Here is a 16238-nt window from a genome sequence, read left to right as displayed (position 1 = left end):
TGATTTTGCTCCAATGTGATTTGCAATGAAACCTGGTGCACCCAGTAATATCCTTCTTCATCTTCAAGCCATGTGCCACTTGCTTGAGGTGAGATCAAGGAAGCCATATAGTCCAATGTCATTTCTCATGTGCCTCTTGCTTGAGGTGAGATCAAGGAAGCCATATGGTCCTCCTCCTTTCATTAGTCTCCATGCTTTGTAGTCAGTAATGCCTCTTTGGCTGTCATAGTTATGTTTCCACCTCATATTGATTGTACAAAATTTCACCGGGTGGTTGTATCTCTATAGGAATGTGTTACTGTCACATAGGCCTGCTTTATGAAACATTGGACTAAGGTACATTACACAAAGCTCCTCTAGATTTTCCCACTAATGTTTTCTTATATTCAAGCCTTGCACCATTCATTGAAGGAAAGATAATGGAAGCTCAGAAAATTCCAAGAGCCTTGTGAGATCCTGTACAGAAGCTTGTCCCCCCTTCACATTCCTTGCACTTCCCCCCTTCTTGAGTGTGCTCAGAAAATGTTTTCTTATATTCAAGCCTTGCACCATTCATTGAAGGAAAGATAATGGGGAAGCTCAGAAAATCCCAAGAGCCTTGTGAGATCCTGTACAGAAGCTTGTCCCCCTTCACATTCCTTGCACTTCCCCCCTTCTTGAGTGTGCTCCCCCCCAGTGTATCCTCCCCTCCTACCTGCCTTGTTTTCCCCTTTTCCAGCCCACTTCTCCTTTCGCCCTTCTCTTCTGTGCACCCAAGCCTCCACCTGCACACAAACAACAACCGCCCCCGCCCGCACCCCCCCCCAGCGGGTTTGAACCCCTGCCTCCCCTTCTCCTGCAGCCCTTTTTCCATTGCCCTGCTATCTGCTTTTCCTCCTCCTTGCCCTGCTTTTTCCTTATCCTCTCTTGCCTTTTCTATCCTGTTTCTTACCTCCTCCCATGTGCTCTTCATTTGACATCTGAGAACAGCCCCTGGTTTCCCCCCTCCAGAGATCTCCATGCAGCCGCTCCACCTACCCTGACTGACGCCGTCCTTAATAGCCATTTTTCAAATGTGAACCTCCAGCTCTTGTCAATGTCAGTTCTCTTTGGAGGCCACCACTTTTGTCTGCAAACTCATTGGAACCAGGCCAGCACAAGGCCAGATTTGAGAGAGCAAAGGTGCATCTCAGATGTAGAGTTCCTTAGAAACGGCTGTATCCGGATTGAGTTCAACATGGTAGCCTTGGTGGAGCGAGTCCTACGGTCAATCCTCGTGATACACAACAAACATGCGTACCTCGCTTGATGGAGACATAGTTCCCGCTAGATTCCAACCCATTGTGGCCCACCGCCACCAGCTTTCCAATGACAATCTACTTCTCAAGATCTTCAAGGGATACCATCGGCTTCTCCAAGTGATTGAGTGCCCTTTGGGACATGCTTGAGACCTCTCGAATAATGGGGAAATCCCTACAAGTGCCCATTTCTTCCCTGAAGAATCTCTGGAAGCACCTTTTAATCTCCTCTTCAGACGGTTTATTCTTCCTGGAGAGGATTGAGTGCTCAGGTCTTCGCAAGCAATGCTTTGTCTGCTATGAGATGGGACACGGTGCAGCTTTGCCCCTAGCACTCCTCTGGCGACACACGCATGGTAACACCATCACATTTGATAGACAAACTCGGCAGGCCACTGACTATGTTGTCCCAGCATGAGCGGCTGCCTAACGAAACACCTGCCGCCGCTGCCTTTCCCCCCATGATGGAGGTGCACTCAACAACAGGGGTGCTCCCCCTAAATGGAAGACCCACGAAGACCCACGGCAACGGTTCCTACCAAAAACTGTTGTGAGCATTTATCTTCAGATCAGGCCTCAAAGCTGTTGAAAAATGGGCGATCAAGCATCCATTTATTCTTAGTAGTATAAGTGTCGGATTAGCCGCGTCATTTCCCTTGTAATTGTGGCACAGTCAAAATAAACCTCGATGAAGTCTGGAAAAAGCTAGGTGGCAATTTAGAATATCCTTTAGGTGGGAATAGAGCATCCTAGGTAGCACCTACTCGCCTATCCTCGAAAAAACTCCCAGCCAACTCGGATGATAGTCTCTGTGAAAGATCCCAAAAAGCTACTCATGCGGAATAGCTGCATCAATCTGATCAATACGAATGCGAGAGCCCCTAAGATGTTGAATGGATGCAACTCTCCGATCCTCCGGAAGACTCTTAAAGGTCTTCCAAGCAAGAACTGTGTCTGCGCATCTCTCCCAGCCTGACCATTGCATATAACGAGATGCACCAAGTGGCCGACCAGCCTCATCCCTAATGAACTCATTCCATATAATAGGTTGTCGGTCAGCCTCGTCCAGAGACCTAGGAAGCCTTTGTCGCAAAAAATATCTCATGCTTCTCCATGCTCTGACAATGGCTGCAATAAGAGGGGAAGATGGTGCCCTAATATCAACCTCTGTGAACAAAAAATGTGTGATGGGCATCCAGTCTCTCCCGACCCTCGGTGTACATCCAAAAATCTGAGACAAGAAAAAATCCTTCCAAGGCTCAGTGCCTGGTAGGAAACCTCTGACCACAAGTTTGCAAAGCAATGCCCTGCACTGACCATCCGGATCGATAATATTCAAGCCTCCCTCTCTTTTGGGCTAAATAACTGTGAGCCAAGCTACCCTGGCACGAGTGTCTGAAGTGCCATCCAAACCCGACCAAAGAAAATTGCAGATCAATCTCCGCAATTAGCCAATGCACGCACGAGAGAAGCATCAACAAGAGGCAATAAACCAAGCTGAGGCAAGCAAAATCTGATTAGCCACCGAAGCTCTAGAGGCTTAATCTAATCTCCTGGAGCTCCAATGGAGGAGCTTCTTCCGGATACTCATAAAAACTGGAGCAAATTGCTGTGCAGAAGAAATATCAATTCCAACTTGGCATCCCAAATATCTAGCACTGCATCCTCTGCTGATCCAAGTAAAACCAAGCTCTGCACCCCAATCAACTCTCGGTGAATCACTAACCCAAAAACCAACAGATTTGTGCCAATTAATGAGTTCCCCTGCTGCCGAATAGAAATCCTCTAGTGCTACCCGGAAGGAACATAAGCATATATGTGAAGCCTCCAAAAACAGGGCTGTGTCATCAGCTAACTCAGAGTCAACCGATTCCTCTTGACTACGAACAGGTAACCTCAATCCGGAAATACCAGCAGTGGAGCAGAGAAAGATGCTCATGGCCTCTGCAACTATGATATATAATAATAGGGCTAAAGGGCAGCCCTGTCGTACTGAGCGAGAAATCTGAAACCGCTCTCCTCTATCACCGCAAGCAAGAACTCTAATGTGGACATGACGATACATGCATGAAACTCCCTTGATCCATCTCTGAGAGAAGCCCATATGGCTAAGAGTACCCTCAAGGAAGTCCCAATCCACTCTATCATAGGCCTTCTCAAAATCCAAGAGCAGAATGGCTAAGGGCTGATTGCTCGCTTTAGCCCATTCGACAGCCTCCCAAAACAAGAAAATGTTATCAAAGATGCTCCTGCCGTGTAAGAATCCATTCTGAGTATCATGAATGACATCCTGCAAAATTGGCTGCAATCGGATGCTCATTGCCTTAGCAAGAATCTTATAGGCAGTCCCAAGTAAGGTGATAGGTCTCCACTGGCCAATCAATGTCTTATCCCCGCTCTTAGGAATAAGATAAATAAGCCCCTAAGTGAGAGAAGAAGGCATAGAACCTGTGTCCCACATCTCCTGCAAAGCCGATGTGATCTCAGCCCTGATCTCATCCCAAAAAGTAATGAAAAAAACAGGGGAGAGGCCATCCTCCCCTGGACACTTACCATGAGGTAAGGCATGAAGAGCATGACTAAACTCCTGCATAGAAAAAGGGGCATCCAGAGCGACACACATCTCCTCAGTGATGAAATGTGGCAATGCATTCCAAACCTTCCTCTGTGCCCTGTGTCTCAAATCAGAATGCGGCTCAACACTAAGAAGCTGGCAATAGAAATCGGTGGCAATTTGTCTAACCATAAGAGGATCTGAGTGAAGAGTGCCATGTGAATCTTGCAAAACTGCCTGACACTATCTCTGGCATGATATGGGCCGTGAGAAGCAAAGAAATGTTTGTTACATCTGCCACCTATCTGTGTCCAAAAAAATTCCTGGGCATGGAAACGTTACTTCGCGCGCTGCTCAAGAGAGTGATGAAGCTCTGCTCTAACAGTACATAAAGAATCTGCAACCCATTGAGCATGAGGATGTTTCTCATGCTCTTTCTGCAAGGCAGCCAATCTACGTCTAATAGCCCTTTCTAAGTCCAAGGCATCTTGCCTCTTAGATAGGGCACATGTGTGATAAAAGTCACTAATATCACAGAGAGCAGAGGCCAGGCTTTGAGAGGCCTGTAAGAAGTCATGAGATCTCCAAATATCAAGCATACGACGCGATAGCTCTGCATCTAAAAACAAATGATCAGGGATGCATACATGGGGTGCTCGGGAGGATTGGTACCTCTACAACCTGGCCAAAGGATGTCCCTATGGAAGCTAAAAGCTTACAATAGCACCGAGGAAGAGCAGGGAACCGTAGTGAGACCGGGATAAGGCGCTGATCCTCCACCCCTGGATCAAAGCCCACCTGGTACTGAAAGAAAAAAATCTTCCTAGGACCAAGAGGAAAGGGGCTGCCAGCCAAAGCCTGAGAAGTAGCTTCTGAAGAATGAAAGTCCACCTAGAAGAAGCCTCGACCAAGCAAACGAGTATCCTGAAAGTGCACAATCAGCTCCGAAGGTAGAGCTGCTAGAAGTCATTCACGGGCCTGCGAACGAGAGGGGTGGGAACCATAAACTCTCGCAACAAGGGTGGTTTGGACCTCAAGGTCAATGTCGTGCTGAAGAGAGGTGAACTCGTCTTGTGAAAAATTGATGATTCTCCCGGCCAGTAGGGGTGACGAGAGATTGGCTATGGCAGAAGAAGCCATAAGACCAATCAAGAAAAGTGGGCGGCCGACTTGAATCCAGATAAAATTGCTGCTGAAAAAAGGCGGGAGCAGAGGAAGGGGGGCACAGGCGGGAGCTGAAGGGCGGGAGTAGCTGGGGAAGCAAGGGCAATGGGGCAGGCGGGGGCATCAGAGGGGCAGGCGGGGATTGTAGATGGGCAGGGGGGCGGGCAGCAAGGGGGCAGGTGGGGGCAGCAGATGGGGAGGCATGGACAGCAAAAGGGGCTGGGGGGGCTGAAGAAAGGTAGGCGAAGGCAGGTGGGGGGCAGCAGAGGGGCTGGCAGGGGCTGAAAAAAGGCAAGCGAAGGCAGCAGAGGGGCAGGCGGGGGGATGCAGATGGGCAGGCGAGGGCAGTAAATGGGCAGGCGGAGGCAACAGAGGGCAGGCGGGGACAGCCGCGCAAGTTCACCTTCAGCTAGCTTTGATTTTTTTTCGGAGTACCTTATTTGGCAACAAATATCACCAAAAATATCCCTTAGCATGCATCAAAGCCTTCTTTAAACGCTGCAACAACATGCTAGTTTTAGCATTATTAGGTGTCAAGGGCATGAGTCAAAAAAAAGGTCATAGGACCTAGCACCAATGCTTGATCTCCAAAAATAAACAAGGAAAACAGAAAGCGAAAGAGAATTAATCATCTTGTTTTAATGTCTTTTTAGTGGGGTGTCAAGAGATTAGTATTTACTTGACTGCCAAGATCAAAAAGATGGAGCTCCCTCCTCTTATCACAGAAAAGAAGATGACTAGCTCGAGGATTAAGTTGTAGCCAAACGATTTCCCAATTGTGATTTATTGTCTTTACAATATCACCCCTGCCAACCACCAAGATGCCAACTTTTTACTTTTGTCATTCAGTCATGCAAAGCTTAGGTTAGAGCAAACAACATTATAGCATAAAGTGAGATTGTGTATACAGATTCCTTTTAAGTTATACACATAAATACTATGATGTATTAAATACCGTACATCAATGCAGATCACTACTACACCAACTTGCCTCACAAGGTCTTTAACTTGCATGGTTTGCGAATCAAGAAGATACGCAATTCTGCTGTTTCCATGTTTCAAAGATTGTGTGCACAAAAACTTGCTGTCGAGACGAACACTAATTAGAGCTTCTTGAAGATGATCCGTCTGAACTGTGGCTAGTATATCATTGCAACCGTATTCAACAAGCGAGAGCTCTCCATTGTCATGTATGAGGCAAACTGAAGGATTTTCCATCAAAAACCTCTCATTACCACTGCCATGCCACATTATCTGCAGAAAAACCCATTGGAAAGGCAACTGCTGAAGAAAAAGATGCAAAATAATTTTACCATTTTACATGACCTTAAAATACCAAGTTGTATACATTCTAGATGACGAGATTGAAAGTTCTAAAGGACTTACAGAACACTCTGAAAATGCACATGCTTTCATTTTTTGAACTAATGTAACCTCTACGATGGATCACTGAGTCCAAGGAGTCGTCCAAGACAAAGGACATAGAGAAGAAATCTACTTCAACAGATGAAGACAAGAAGAACAACAAAGAAGACCCAACCTTCAAAGAACAGGCCAACCTCATCAAAAAATTATGACTGGGCCTTCTAAAAGGCTTCCTTGAAACAAAGCCACTCACTAATATCTCTACTCTTTTGTAAATCTTCACTAGATTAAGTTGGTGAAACCAAAGCCAAAAAGAGGTCGGTAAATCCAAACATGTCTAGACAAACGTGGTGAAACTAAAGCCAAATAGGAGATTTGTAACTCCACACATGTCTTAAGTGATGGATAATCATTGTAGGGGGAGTATTAGAAATAGCAAATAATCATCCGTCAATAATAGAGAGTACAATTCTCCTTGTGTCCATCATTAGCTTAATTTCATGCTTAACCACACTTCTTTCCACCCTAGTATATGCGAAAGCCTATTTTACCAACAAGGCTGCCATGTTCAATTCCCATTGTTTGCAGCAATCTCGGGTGTACTGATCCTTAGATTCTTGGCAGGGTGCATCTTCAAGGGCACCGGCTTTGGTAGTGGCCATACTCCCCACATCTGTAACAGAGGATGGGGTGATTATGGGATGGGGGAGAGCGAGTCGGACGGTTCATGGGGGTTGCTCCCACAGTGGCTGGTGCAGTGGGGTTGGTGGAAGGTAGGTCACCTGGGGGGGTGTGAACTTGGAAGATCGGCAGGGCAGTGAGAGAAGCAGCAGCATACTGGGTAGGGTTAGGAGTTGTTGAGGCGGGGTGTGGGGTTTGTTGCTGGAGAAGTTGACGGAATCCCTTCACATAATAACAGTCTTTATCTTCACCTCTCCCCTTCTCACAGAAGAAGCAGTATCTCCTCTTCGGGCATTCATGGACAGTGTGTCCAGGAGACTAGCATATGGCAGACCTCAACCCCTTCTTAGCTTCTTGTTTGGTCTTCAATTCTTCAATCTCTTTCCTAAGTTGGAGGAGAGTGCTTTTCTCATTTTGAGACTTCTGGTTCACTTTGAGTGCCTCCACTTCCTACTTCAGCTGAGCCACTGGTGGGTCATCCAATAGTGTTGCCATAGGAGGTGCAGAGCCCACATCAAGCTCAAACATGAGGCGTGTGTTTTCTAGCTGGGAGGCTAGCTCCTAGAACTCCAACAAGGTGGCTGGTGTCGACTGACTCTCCTGAATCTTCTGTTGAGTGGTCATGGGCAAGGCCTATGTCACTCATTGACACACCATGAAGTCACGAGGGTAAGCTGGTAGGCGAGCCACCACCACTGTTGTCCCCGTCATGAGTTTTTGACACACTCTCCCCTCGTAGTAGTTGCAATTTCCCTAGCTCCTGGAGAAGGCGGTCCTCATAGTTACCAGGTCAGAAGGTGCAGACGAAGGTGTTCCACAAGGTGGCCTAGTCCACAAGCCTTCCAGAGTGGATTGAAAAAGTACCCTCAAGACCTCGGCTCTTGCACATAGCAATGAACCTCCGGATGTGATCATCTACATCTTGAGCAGTGGATCCTTTGAAGATGGGAAGCTGTGGAAATGGATTCCAGGCCAGGAGGATTGGCTGTGCCCCCAGCATTGCTACCAAAGGTGGGATTACCAAGATTGGCAACCATAGGAAATGATGGTGGAAGGGGATCCCTAGGAGGTACATCATTGAACCTCTTCTGGCTATAGCAGCATATTGAGAGAGGGGACTCTTTAGTGGGCGTATTGAGAGGGGACTCTTGTGACTAGGCCAGCATAGGAGCATGTATTGTGCATACAGAAGACACAAAGACAAGAGGATACAAGGATAAGAGAACACATGGTGAGCTAACAGGACTCCAAGTTTCGAGAGTCCCATCGAGCGTGCCAAATTTTAATTTACCTATAGCACGGTTGGTTGCCCGATGCACTAAAGTGGTGATTCTTCTCTTGACAATATGTCCAGAGTCCTTGACAGTCACACACATTGTAACACTTTAAACAGACTTGAATGCAAGCATAGCACACTTTATACAGACTTGAATGTAAGCATAGCACAATGACAAGAATATTGTAAACATTACTTGCATTACTTTTGAGTACATGCCCCTCACTACACCGTGCTCACCCAACAATGATCGCAATGAGATGGACAACACACGCAGGACGGTAAACAGCACACATGACGGAATGTATCACCAACCTCGACATTTCCCAGTACGAAAGGGGTCTGGTGGACTCCAAGACATCTAAATATTTGGAAAGTACAAGCTTTGGGAATTGGGGATTATCCTGGAATACAAAGGATCACACTCTTAAAATCTAGGAGGGTTACTATTTTTGGACAACCCCAAATGGAGATTCCATTCGCGTCATTACATCCGTAAGCTAGGCAAATGGGGGGACTTGCTGAAGCACCTTTGACAGAAGGTCTACTAGTTAGGATAATTTTAGAGGTGAAGTTTATGGGGAGACCCATCTCTTAGATTGGGACATGGTAAGAAAGTGGATCAAAGTGAAACAAGTGGCCTCACTTGTCACCTCAGGTCTCCACTTGTCATTATAGCCTCACTTTCCATTTTTTAACCCATGGGAGCCCCAAATCTTTAAATTGGAGCCCTCTCTCTTCATTTAGGGAGGCTCTCTTGTTGCTACAAACTACCCTCTACTATGATGGCTGCTCGCATTCTTGTCTACAACACTTTATGGAGAATATCCTACACTCCTCCACTCCCCTCAACAGAAGGTTTCTCTATTTCTACTTGATGGTTGTACCAAGCTGTACCAGCTAATTCATGTACTACACCAATTGCATTAAGTGATGTACCAATTGCTTTGAGGGTTGTATCTGCTGTACCAGCCCATGCACTTGCTGTACCAGTTGAATGGAGGGCTGTACCGGCTGAATGGAGAGTTGTATCTACTGTACCGGCTGAATGGAGGGTTGTACCCACTGTTTCAGATTCTATACCTATTGTACCAGCCCTTGGGGGGGGGGGGGGGGGGGGGGGGGGGGGGGGGCTCTGCGCATTCCGGCCTCTATGTGGTGTCAGATGTGTGCATCCCTCTTTTACAGTTTTGTGGATTAAGCAGCATATGTTCAAGGCAATGGCCAATTTTAGTATTTAATTGCATTAATGGTCAAGTATTTTGGCGAAACCCCCGGGCCCTCTCGAAGTTAAATAAGTATCAGAGCATTGGTTTTTTACACTCTTGTGCGAAGACGATCCTGTTGGAGTATAAACACTGGATATTAGTGTAGTTAAATACACCCGGCCTTTCCACTTATGAGAGCAGTCATGCATCAAGGCATGTGCAAAAGACAATATGATTTATGGATTCTTAGAATCTATTTTGGAATCGTGAAATTGGCTTTATTGCATGTATTTTCTTCTATATGGAATTGGCTATTATGCCTATTTTATGGATCTTATTATCAAGCTCAAAGACAACCCATATGGGGAAATATCTTTTGGCTAGCATGGCATGGTGGGTCCATAACCCTCAGGTCACAGGATCAAACCTGGAAAACGAAAGCTAAGTATACTGAGTTTGCAAAGTTGATGCTTTTGCTACTTATTACGAAGTGATTTTGATGTTCACTAACCCTTGTATGCATGTACAAGGAGAATAGTGTGTTGTCATTTGGCTTGAGATGGTTTCAGGGAAACATTGTTTATGGCTCCTTTCATTGGGATGGATTATGTTTTTGGCTCCCTTTATTTGGGATGTATTGGACTTCTGAAACTCATGGTTATCTCATGGATCAAGGATATCTATTGGCAGCCGAAATGCCTATAAAGCTATTGGTGGCTAAAATACCTATATATAAACTATATGTAGCAGAAATGTTTATAGAGCACTAAGATATCTATGCCTGTGAGTGATTCGTATCTTACGTTACACACTTGAGCCCACCTATCCTCCAAGGTATGTAGTTAGAGTATCAACACGGAGTGCAAGTGGTAGAGTGGACATGACGCCGGGTTGGCAGGGGACTTACCTCTACGCCAAGGGTCATGTGGACTGACACCTTGTTGGTAGGGAACTATGTCTACGCCAAGTGTCAATAAACTGGAGTCTGGTATGCTGGGGACTTGATGTCTACACTCAAATGTAGTGTGGACATTCTACATCCGCGAGCACGGTCAATCGGTCTTCTATTTCTAAGCCTAGTGTTTGCATGTGTAAGCATGGAGGCTAGTGGAGAGTGGTATGCATTTGACGTGACACTAGGGATTAGGGAACAAGAGATTGCTCCTTCGAGTTGGTGAATATGACACCAACACTTATTTAGAGAGTAGCATGCATTTGACGTGACACTAGGATTAGGGAACGAGAGATTGCTCCTTCGAGTTGGTAGATACGACACCAACACTTATTTGTTTGGATTCAACTTGGAGTATGGACAAAGAGGCACGATTATGATATTTGGACTTATGGGACTTTTTTCTCTTGCCCATTTATTTGGGACATACTGATATCTGAACTCATGGGATTGTTTAGTCTTGCCCATTTATTTTGGATAGGATTCTCATACCTGGAACTGTGGGAATGTTTTCTCTCGCCCATTTATTTGGGACATGATTTTGATATTGGTATTATGGAGACTTATTTAAACTCGCCTATTTATTTTGGGAGATGGATTCTTTTAGTTATATTGGATTTATGAGACTGTCTCGTCTCGCCCACTTGATGGGACATCATTATATCTTAGATATATGGCTTGAATCTTAAAGTTGCAAACAACTCTTAAGAAGCTGGGGAGGATGTCACCAGCCTATTTCCCAGTATGAAAGGGGTTTGGACTCCACGACATTGTGTGGTGGCTGGGTCATGCATATTAGACTCCTCCTGACCAAGGATTTCAAATGCATTCCTCACATAGATAGGGGGGGCAGAGACGGTTCTGTTTTTTATACTTCCCCTGTTGAAGATCTCATGCCATCTATCTTCTTGACTCTCCTGGACCATTTCCTCTAAGTGGGGCTGAAACTTATCCAACATCTTTGCTTGGCCTTTCTGTTCTCCTATCTTGCAAATATCCCTGCTGGATGATGGAATCTCAGAAGTAAGCAAAGGTCTTTCTTCTCGTGTAGAACGTCTGCTCTAATGTCGGAGATTGTGTTGCCTTATGTTGTTCAGAGTTTTTCCTTTCCTTGTTCATTTGTCCTTGCTCTGGGGTTAAGTGCTTGCTTTGCCCAACCTGCACTTGTCTAGCCTGCACTTGCCCAGCCTGTAATTGTTCTTTTGCTTTTATGCAATCCCTGGCAAAATGACCAAATTTCCCACAATGGAAACAAGCCCCTACAAAAAAACCAAAATGTAAGCTAATTCTTAGCTTACCATATTGACCCAGGTTTATATTCATTTCTGAGGGGGTGGGAACCTCTCTATCCCAAGTAATGCAAACCTTGTTTGAGCCCTTTCCAAGGGATGGATTAGAGGGAACAAACAAGGGTCTTCCAAGAGCTTTCGCAAAATCTCTAATAGAGGGCCATAGCCAAGGTGGAAGGTCCACAAATTCCACCCAGACCGGACAAGCATTAAAGAGCCCATTATCCACATTGAAGCATGGGTCCCATGGTAAAACATGGATAAAGCTTTTCATAAAAAACAGCAGGGCCTTGGCAAGCACCTTGGGAACCCAAGTGGGATCAACTAGAAGGACATTGTAGTACCCTTTTTTCAAATAGAAGATCTCTCTAACCACAGGTGCTTGTAGAATCTCCTTTTCTAGCCTGCCCTTAATCTCATGTCTGGAAAGAACCTTCCCTGTACAGTATAACATTAACCCACAAGAGGCAAAGAGTGCTACTTGCCTGTCCACAAATTCAGAAGAAACAGAGACTTCTACTGAATTTGCAGAAGATTCTCCTCTATTTCCCTCTACGTGTTGAACTTCTGACAAGCCTTTTTCTTGTAGAGATTGATACATTCTCTTCTTATCCCACTCAATACTTTGACAAGCCATGGTATCAAGTCCAAGAGAATCCATAAAAGATTTATTATCTCCATTCACCTTATTAATGGCATGTTTGATCCCCAGCAAAGGCATCTCGTCCTAGACATCATCCCATTCCTTCATTTGCATATCTTCACCAATTACTGGAGATGGCATTAGGCCAGTCATGACAGGTAACTTTCCCACTTCTGTCAGATTGCGCTGCACATTTGCAGGTACAGGAAGAGGCGATTTTCCCCCATGACTAGGTGAACTTACCTCTTCTAGACTGTGTGACCTAACCGGCTCATGATCAGGCGAACTTTCCCTCTCTCGATTGTGCGAGCTTCGTCCATCTCGTCTGTTCTCTTCTTCACGGCTGCAAAGGATGTCGAGATCCTCATCACTGGATAGCCCTGCTTCAGACCGACTCTTCTCTCCCCCTTGCATATCTTCAGCAAGAGCCTTGATCGCTAGCGCCAAAAGCTTTCTCCCCTTCTTTTTTTTGATTGCGACCATCTCTTCCCACAATCAATCAGGATGATGACTTTATGCCTTTTTCTGCCATAAAAGCTTTGAAAGCAATGGACATGTATTCCCCCCCTCGATCTATATATAGAGTCTGCACTTTGCAACCTGTTTGATTTTCAACTTGTGCCACAAAATGTTGAAAACATGCAAATACATTAGATTTTGCCTTCAAGGGATACACCCAAGCAAATCTGGAGTAGTCATCAATAAAGGTTACAAAGTGTAGATGCTTTCCAAAAGATGGTGTCCGCATAGGACCACACACATCACTGTGCACAAGCTGTAATTTCCAGACAGCCCTTGTTGATCCATCTTTTGGGAATGCATTTTTGTGCTTCTTACCCAATATGCACCCTTCACATACATGTTTTGGTGGCAATTCTACATGAGGCATATCCTGTACCATGTTATGCCTTTGCAATAGCATCAAACTGCCATAATTTATATGCCCAAACCTAGCATGCTACAATTCAGCCTCGTGCATGGCAGGTGTAAGAGTGGTAACCACATGAGCATCATGCTCTCTCCTGTCAAACCTGTCAAGCTGATATAACCCATGGTACGATGTGCCAGAAGTGATAGCCACCTTCACGGTCTTTCACTATGCATCTATCGTCCTCAAAGTTCACTGCATATCCTCTTTTAGCAAAAGAGAAGACGGACAGCAAGTTCTTCTTAATCCCTGGCACATACAATACATCTAGAAGACATAAGTCTGCACCATCTGCTGTTGTGAGGATCACCTCACCAACACCCTCAATTGGATAAGAAGAATTGTTTGCACATGTTACCCACTTGCCTTGAGGGGCAGCCATGTTCAATTAGGTTTCTGGCAGAGATGATAGTGTCCTGGAAACCAGCTCCTTTTCAGAAATGACCTCATCGATATTGAGCATCTGCTCTCGAAGATCCTAGATCTTCGTAAGATAATCAGCCATACGATCACCATCATTCATGTCCAAGTTCTCAAGCTCTTTCTTCATAAATGCAACCCTAGCCTCATTCTTTGCCTCATACATGGTTTCCAGTACACAACTTGTTGACATAGCACCTAACACGCCTGGCTATGGTGCTCAACAAGCTGCAATACCCACTCCTCCCTCACAGGAGTAGAAGAGTTGGGATACTTGCGATGTGCCCAAGCGATGGCTTTGATTCCCTTTTTCTTGGGCTTGCCTGCATCATTTTTAGCCTTTTGTGAAGGCTGTCCCGAATCAGCCTTTGGCTGAAAACTATGTTTGGCTTTTCCCTTGCCTTGTCTTGGGCAACAAAAGCCCCATCTCTACCACGCATGCTGGAAGATTTGTTCTTCCAATTATGCTCCTCATGTAGTAACAAGCCCACCAACTCTTCAAACAAGATTGGTTCCGGGTTTCCCCACACAGATAGAGTGAGGGATGTGTGGAAAGACAATGCACACTTGACCTCGGACGACTGGAGTGGAACCCTGGTTGACTCGTCCCGGACTGGGCTCACATGGGACCAGTTTTCCACCCCAGGTCTTGCACCTTTTTGTAAAGATATATCTACGTGGCATCCAAGTGCGGGATGCACGTGACAACAAGTGACAAGATTGCAAGAGGGACAAGAAGACTGGACAACACTTGTACTACTCCAGAACACTATTACATGCCCTTCAATGTACCGTGCACACTCAACAAAGGTCACAGTGAGCACGACAACACACAGGCTCAAGTTGATGACAAGTGACTACAACACCCAAGGCTAAGGCTAGAATGTAGTATGAAGGATGACGCATGAAGGATCTTTCAAGATGAGAACAGGGACCATAAGCATTCATGCAAGTCGTAGTAGAGTTGGAGTCAGTGGAGTCTTCTATCTCTGATAGATGCCCTCGGAGTGGTGGTCTTTGGTAGAATCTCCTATCTCTAGAGTGTCAATCTGGTGCCTTCAGTGCACCTCGCATGTATCCGTTGGAGGTGCACCTCCGTTTCTCGATAGTCTACCGAATGCTCCGGGAGGTTCCTCTAGGTTGATCTTGTGGTGGTGTTACGGCGTGGCAGTGTTGCGATGTGACGCCTAGAGATGTTCCAACCCAGTGCAGTGTGGGCACCCTTGGTGGCTACAAGCTGTGATGTAAGTGTGGATACAGGCGATGTAAGATATATTAGCATCTTCAAAGACCAAGAAGGTCTATGAGATGGTAGACCAAAAAGGTAGAGCAATGTATCTAATACTGAACCATGGAAAAGAAAAAAAACTGTACAAAACTAGCTACATAAGCTAAAGTATCCATGTGATGCTACATGATGACAATGAGTGGTCATACACTTATACCATCCTCCTACAGAATAGAACATAAAGCAGCCATATACCATCCTCCTACAGAATAGAACATAAAGCAGCCATAGCATTAGGATATTTTGAAATTCAAAAACGAACAAAAATCTCTAGTGGATGTAAGAACAAGCTCAAAAAATTCACGCAGGTATATACCACCATCAAAAGAGTCAGGATCAATTCACAAACTATCAAGCTTGATGTTTATGACAGAAACATCTATAAATGGCTAACGTACAAGGGAAAACATGCACACCTCTGATAACTTGCAGTTTTCCAGATTTCCAAGAAGTAAAGTCTCTTCTGTGTGGGCAATTAGATACTGCCAGAAGAATGTAAAAAAACATTTCTTCAGAATGGTGTGCTAATCTAGGAAAATGCTCAAGAGCATTCTCTTTAAAAAGAACCCTGATTGGTCCAATAACAAAGTTTTGTTGAGTTAAGAAAAAATTAAGCAATCAATAAGCCATTGGTTATTGATAAAAACTTACAAACTCAGGTTAAGGAACTCAAAATACCTGTTCCATGTATATGTTAATTTTGAGTATTTCCCATCCAAACTGGGATTGGAGTAGCATTCTTGTGTATGGTGAAAGCTGTGTCAAAATTACCTGTCACATGCATGAATGTGGTCATCACAATGACACATCTTAGTGACATATCAGCCATTGAGTTGCTGTAAAATCCTCACTATTCTCACAATCAAAGAAGCATGAAATAGTCTAAATGATGTGTTCTAAATTCTTTTCACACTCACCTGATTTTTTGATAAATAAATAAACTCAAACTTGTCGCTGTATCTTTGTTTCCTCATGTATGTATCATATAAGTCTACATTTCCACAAAGACTTCCAACTGCAAGCTGGCTGCCAAGGCAAAACCCAAAAAAAAAAGTATTGCTCAGCATGTCATGAAGGGCAATGTCTGAAGGCCACGTATTGTGGTTTCAGAGTTTAACTCCTATTTTTTTCTTCAAAATTGCGCATCTGTGTATCATGTGCTTGTGTGTATAACTACAACGAATTTCAAAAGT

General features: G+C 44.9%; 1 protein-coding gene across 1 annotated transcript in view; it reads right to left on the bottom strand.

The window, feature by feature from the left end:
• The window catches only part of LOC147612146 (intraflagellar transport protein 172-like), a 262153-nt gene that overhangs the window by 120699 nt on the left and 125216 nt on the right, over nt 1–16238 (bottom strand). Inside the window, exons 9-13 of the mRNA XM_086784013.1 lie at nt 15963–16071; nt 15724–15816; nt 15462–15527; nt 5987–6249; nt 5675–5801 (exon numbers count right to left, since the gene is read on the bottom strand). Coding sequence (XP_086640139.1) covers nt 5675–5801; nt 5987–6249; nt 15462–15527; nt 15724–15816; nt 15963–16071 — 658 coding nt within the window. The remainder of the gene's footprint in view (nt 1–5674; nt 5802–5986; nt 6250–15461; nt 15528–15723; nt 15817–15962; nt 16072–16238) is intronic.

The sequence above is a fragment of the Cibotium barometz genome, chromosome 46 (assembly GCF_041138505.1).
Source record: "Cibotium barometz isolate CiBa-2024 chromosome 46, ASM4113850v1, whole genome shotgun sequence".
NCBI lineage: Eukaryota > Viridiplantae > Streptophyta > Polypodiopsida > Cyatheales > Cibotiaceae > Cibotium > Cibotium barometz.
The sequence above is the reverse complement of the archived record's forward strand: the minus strand, read 5'-3'. Positions and strand labels throughout refer to the sequence as shown.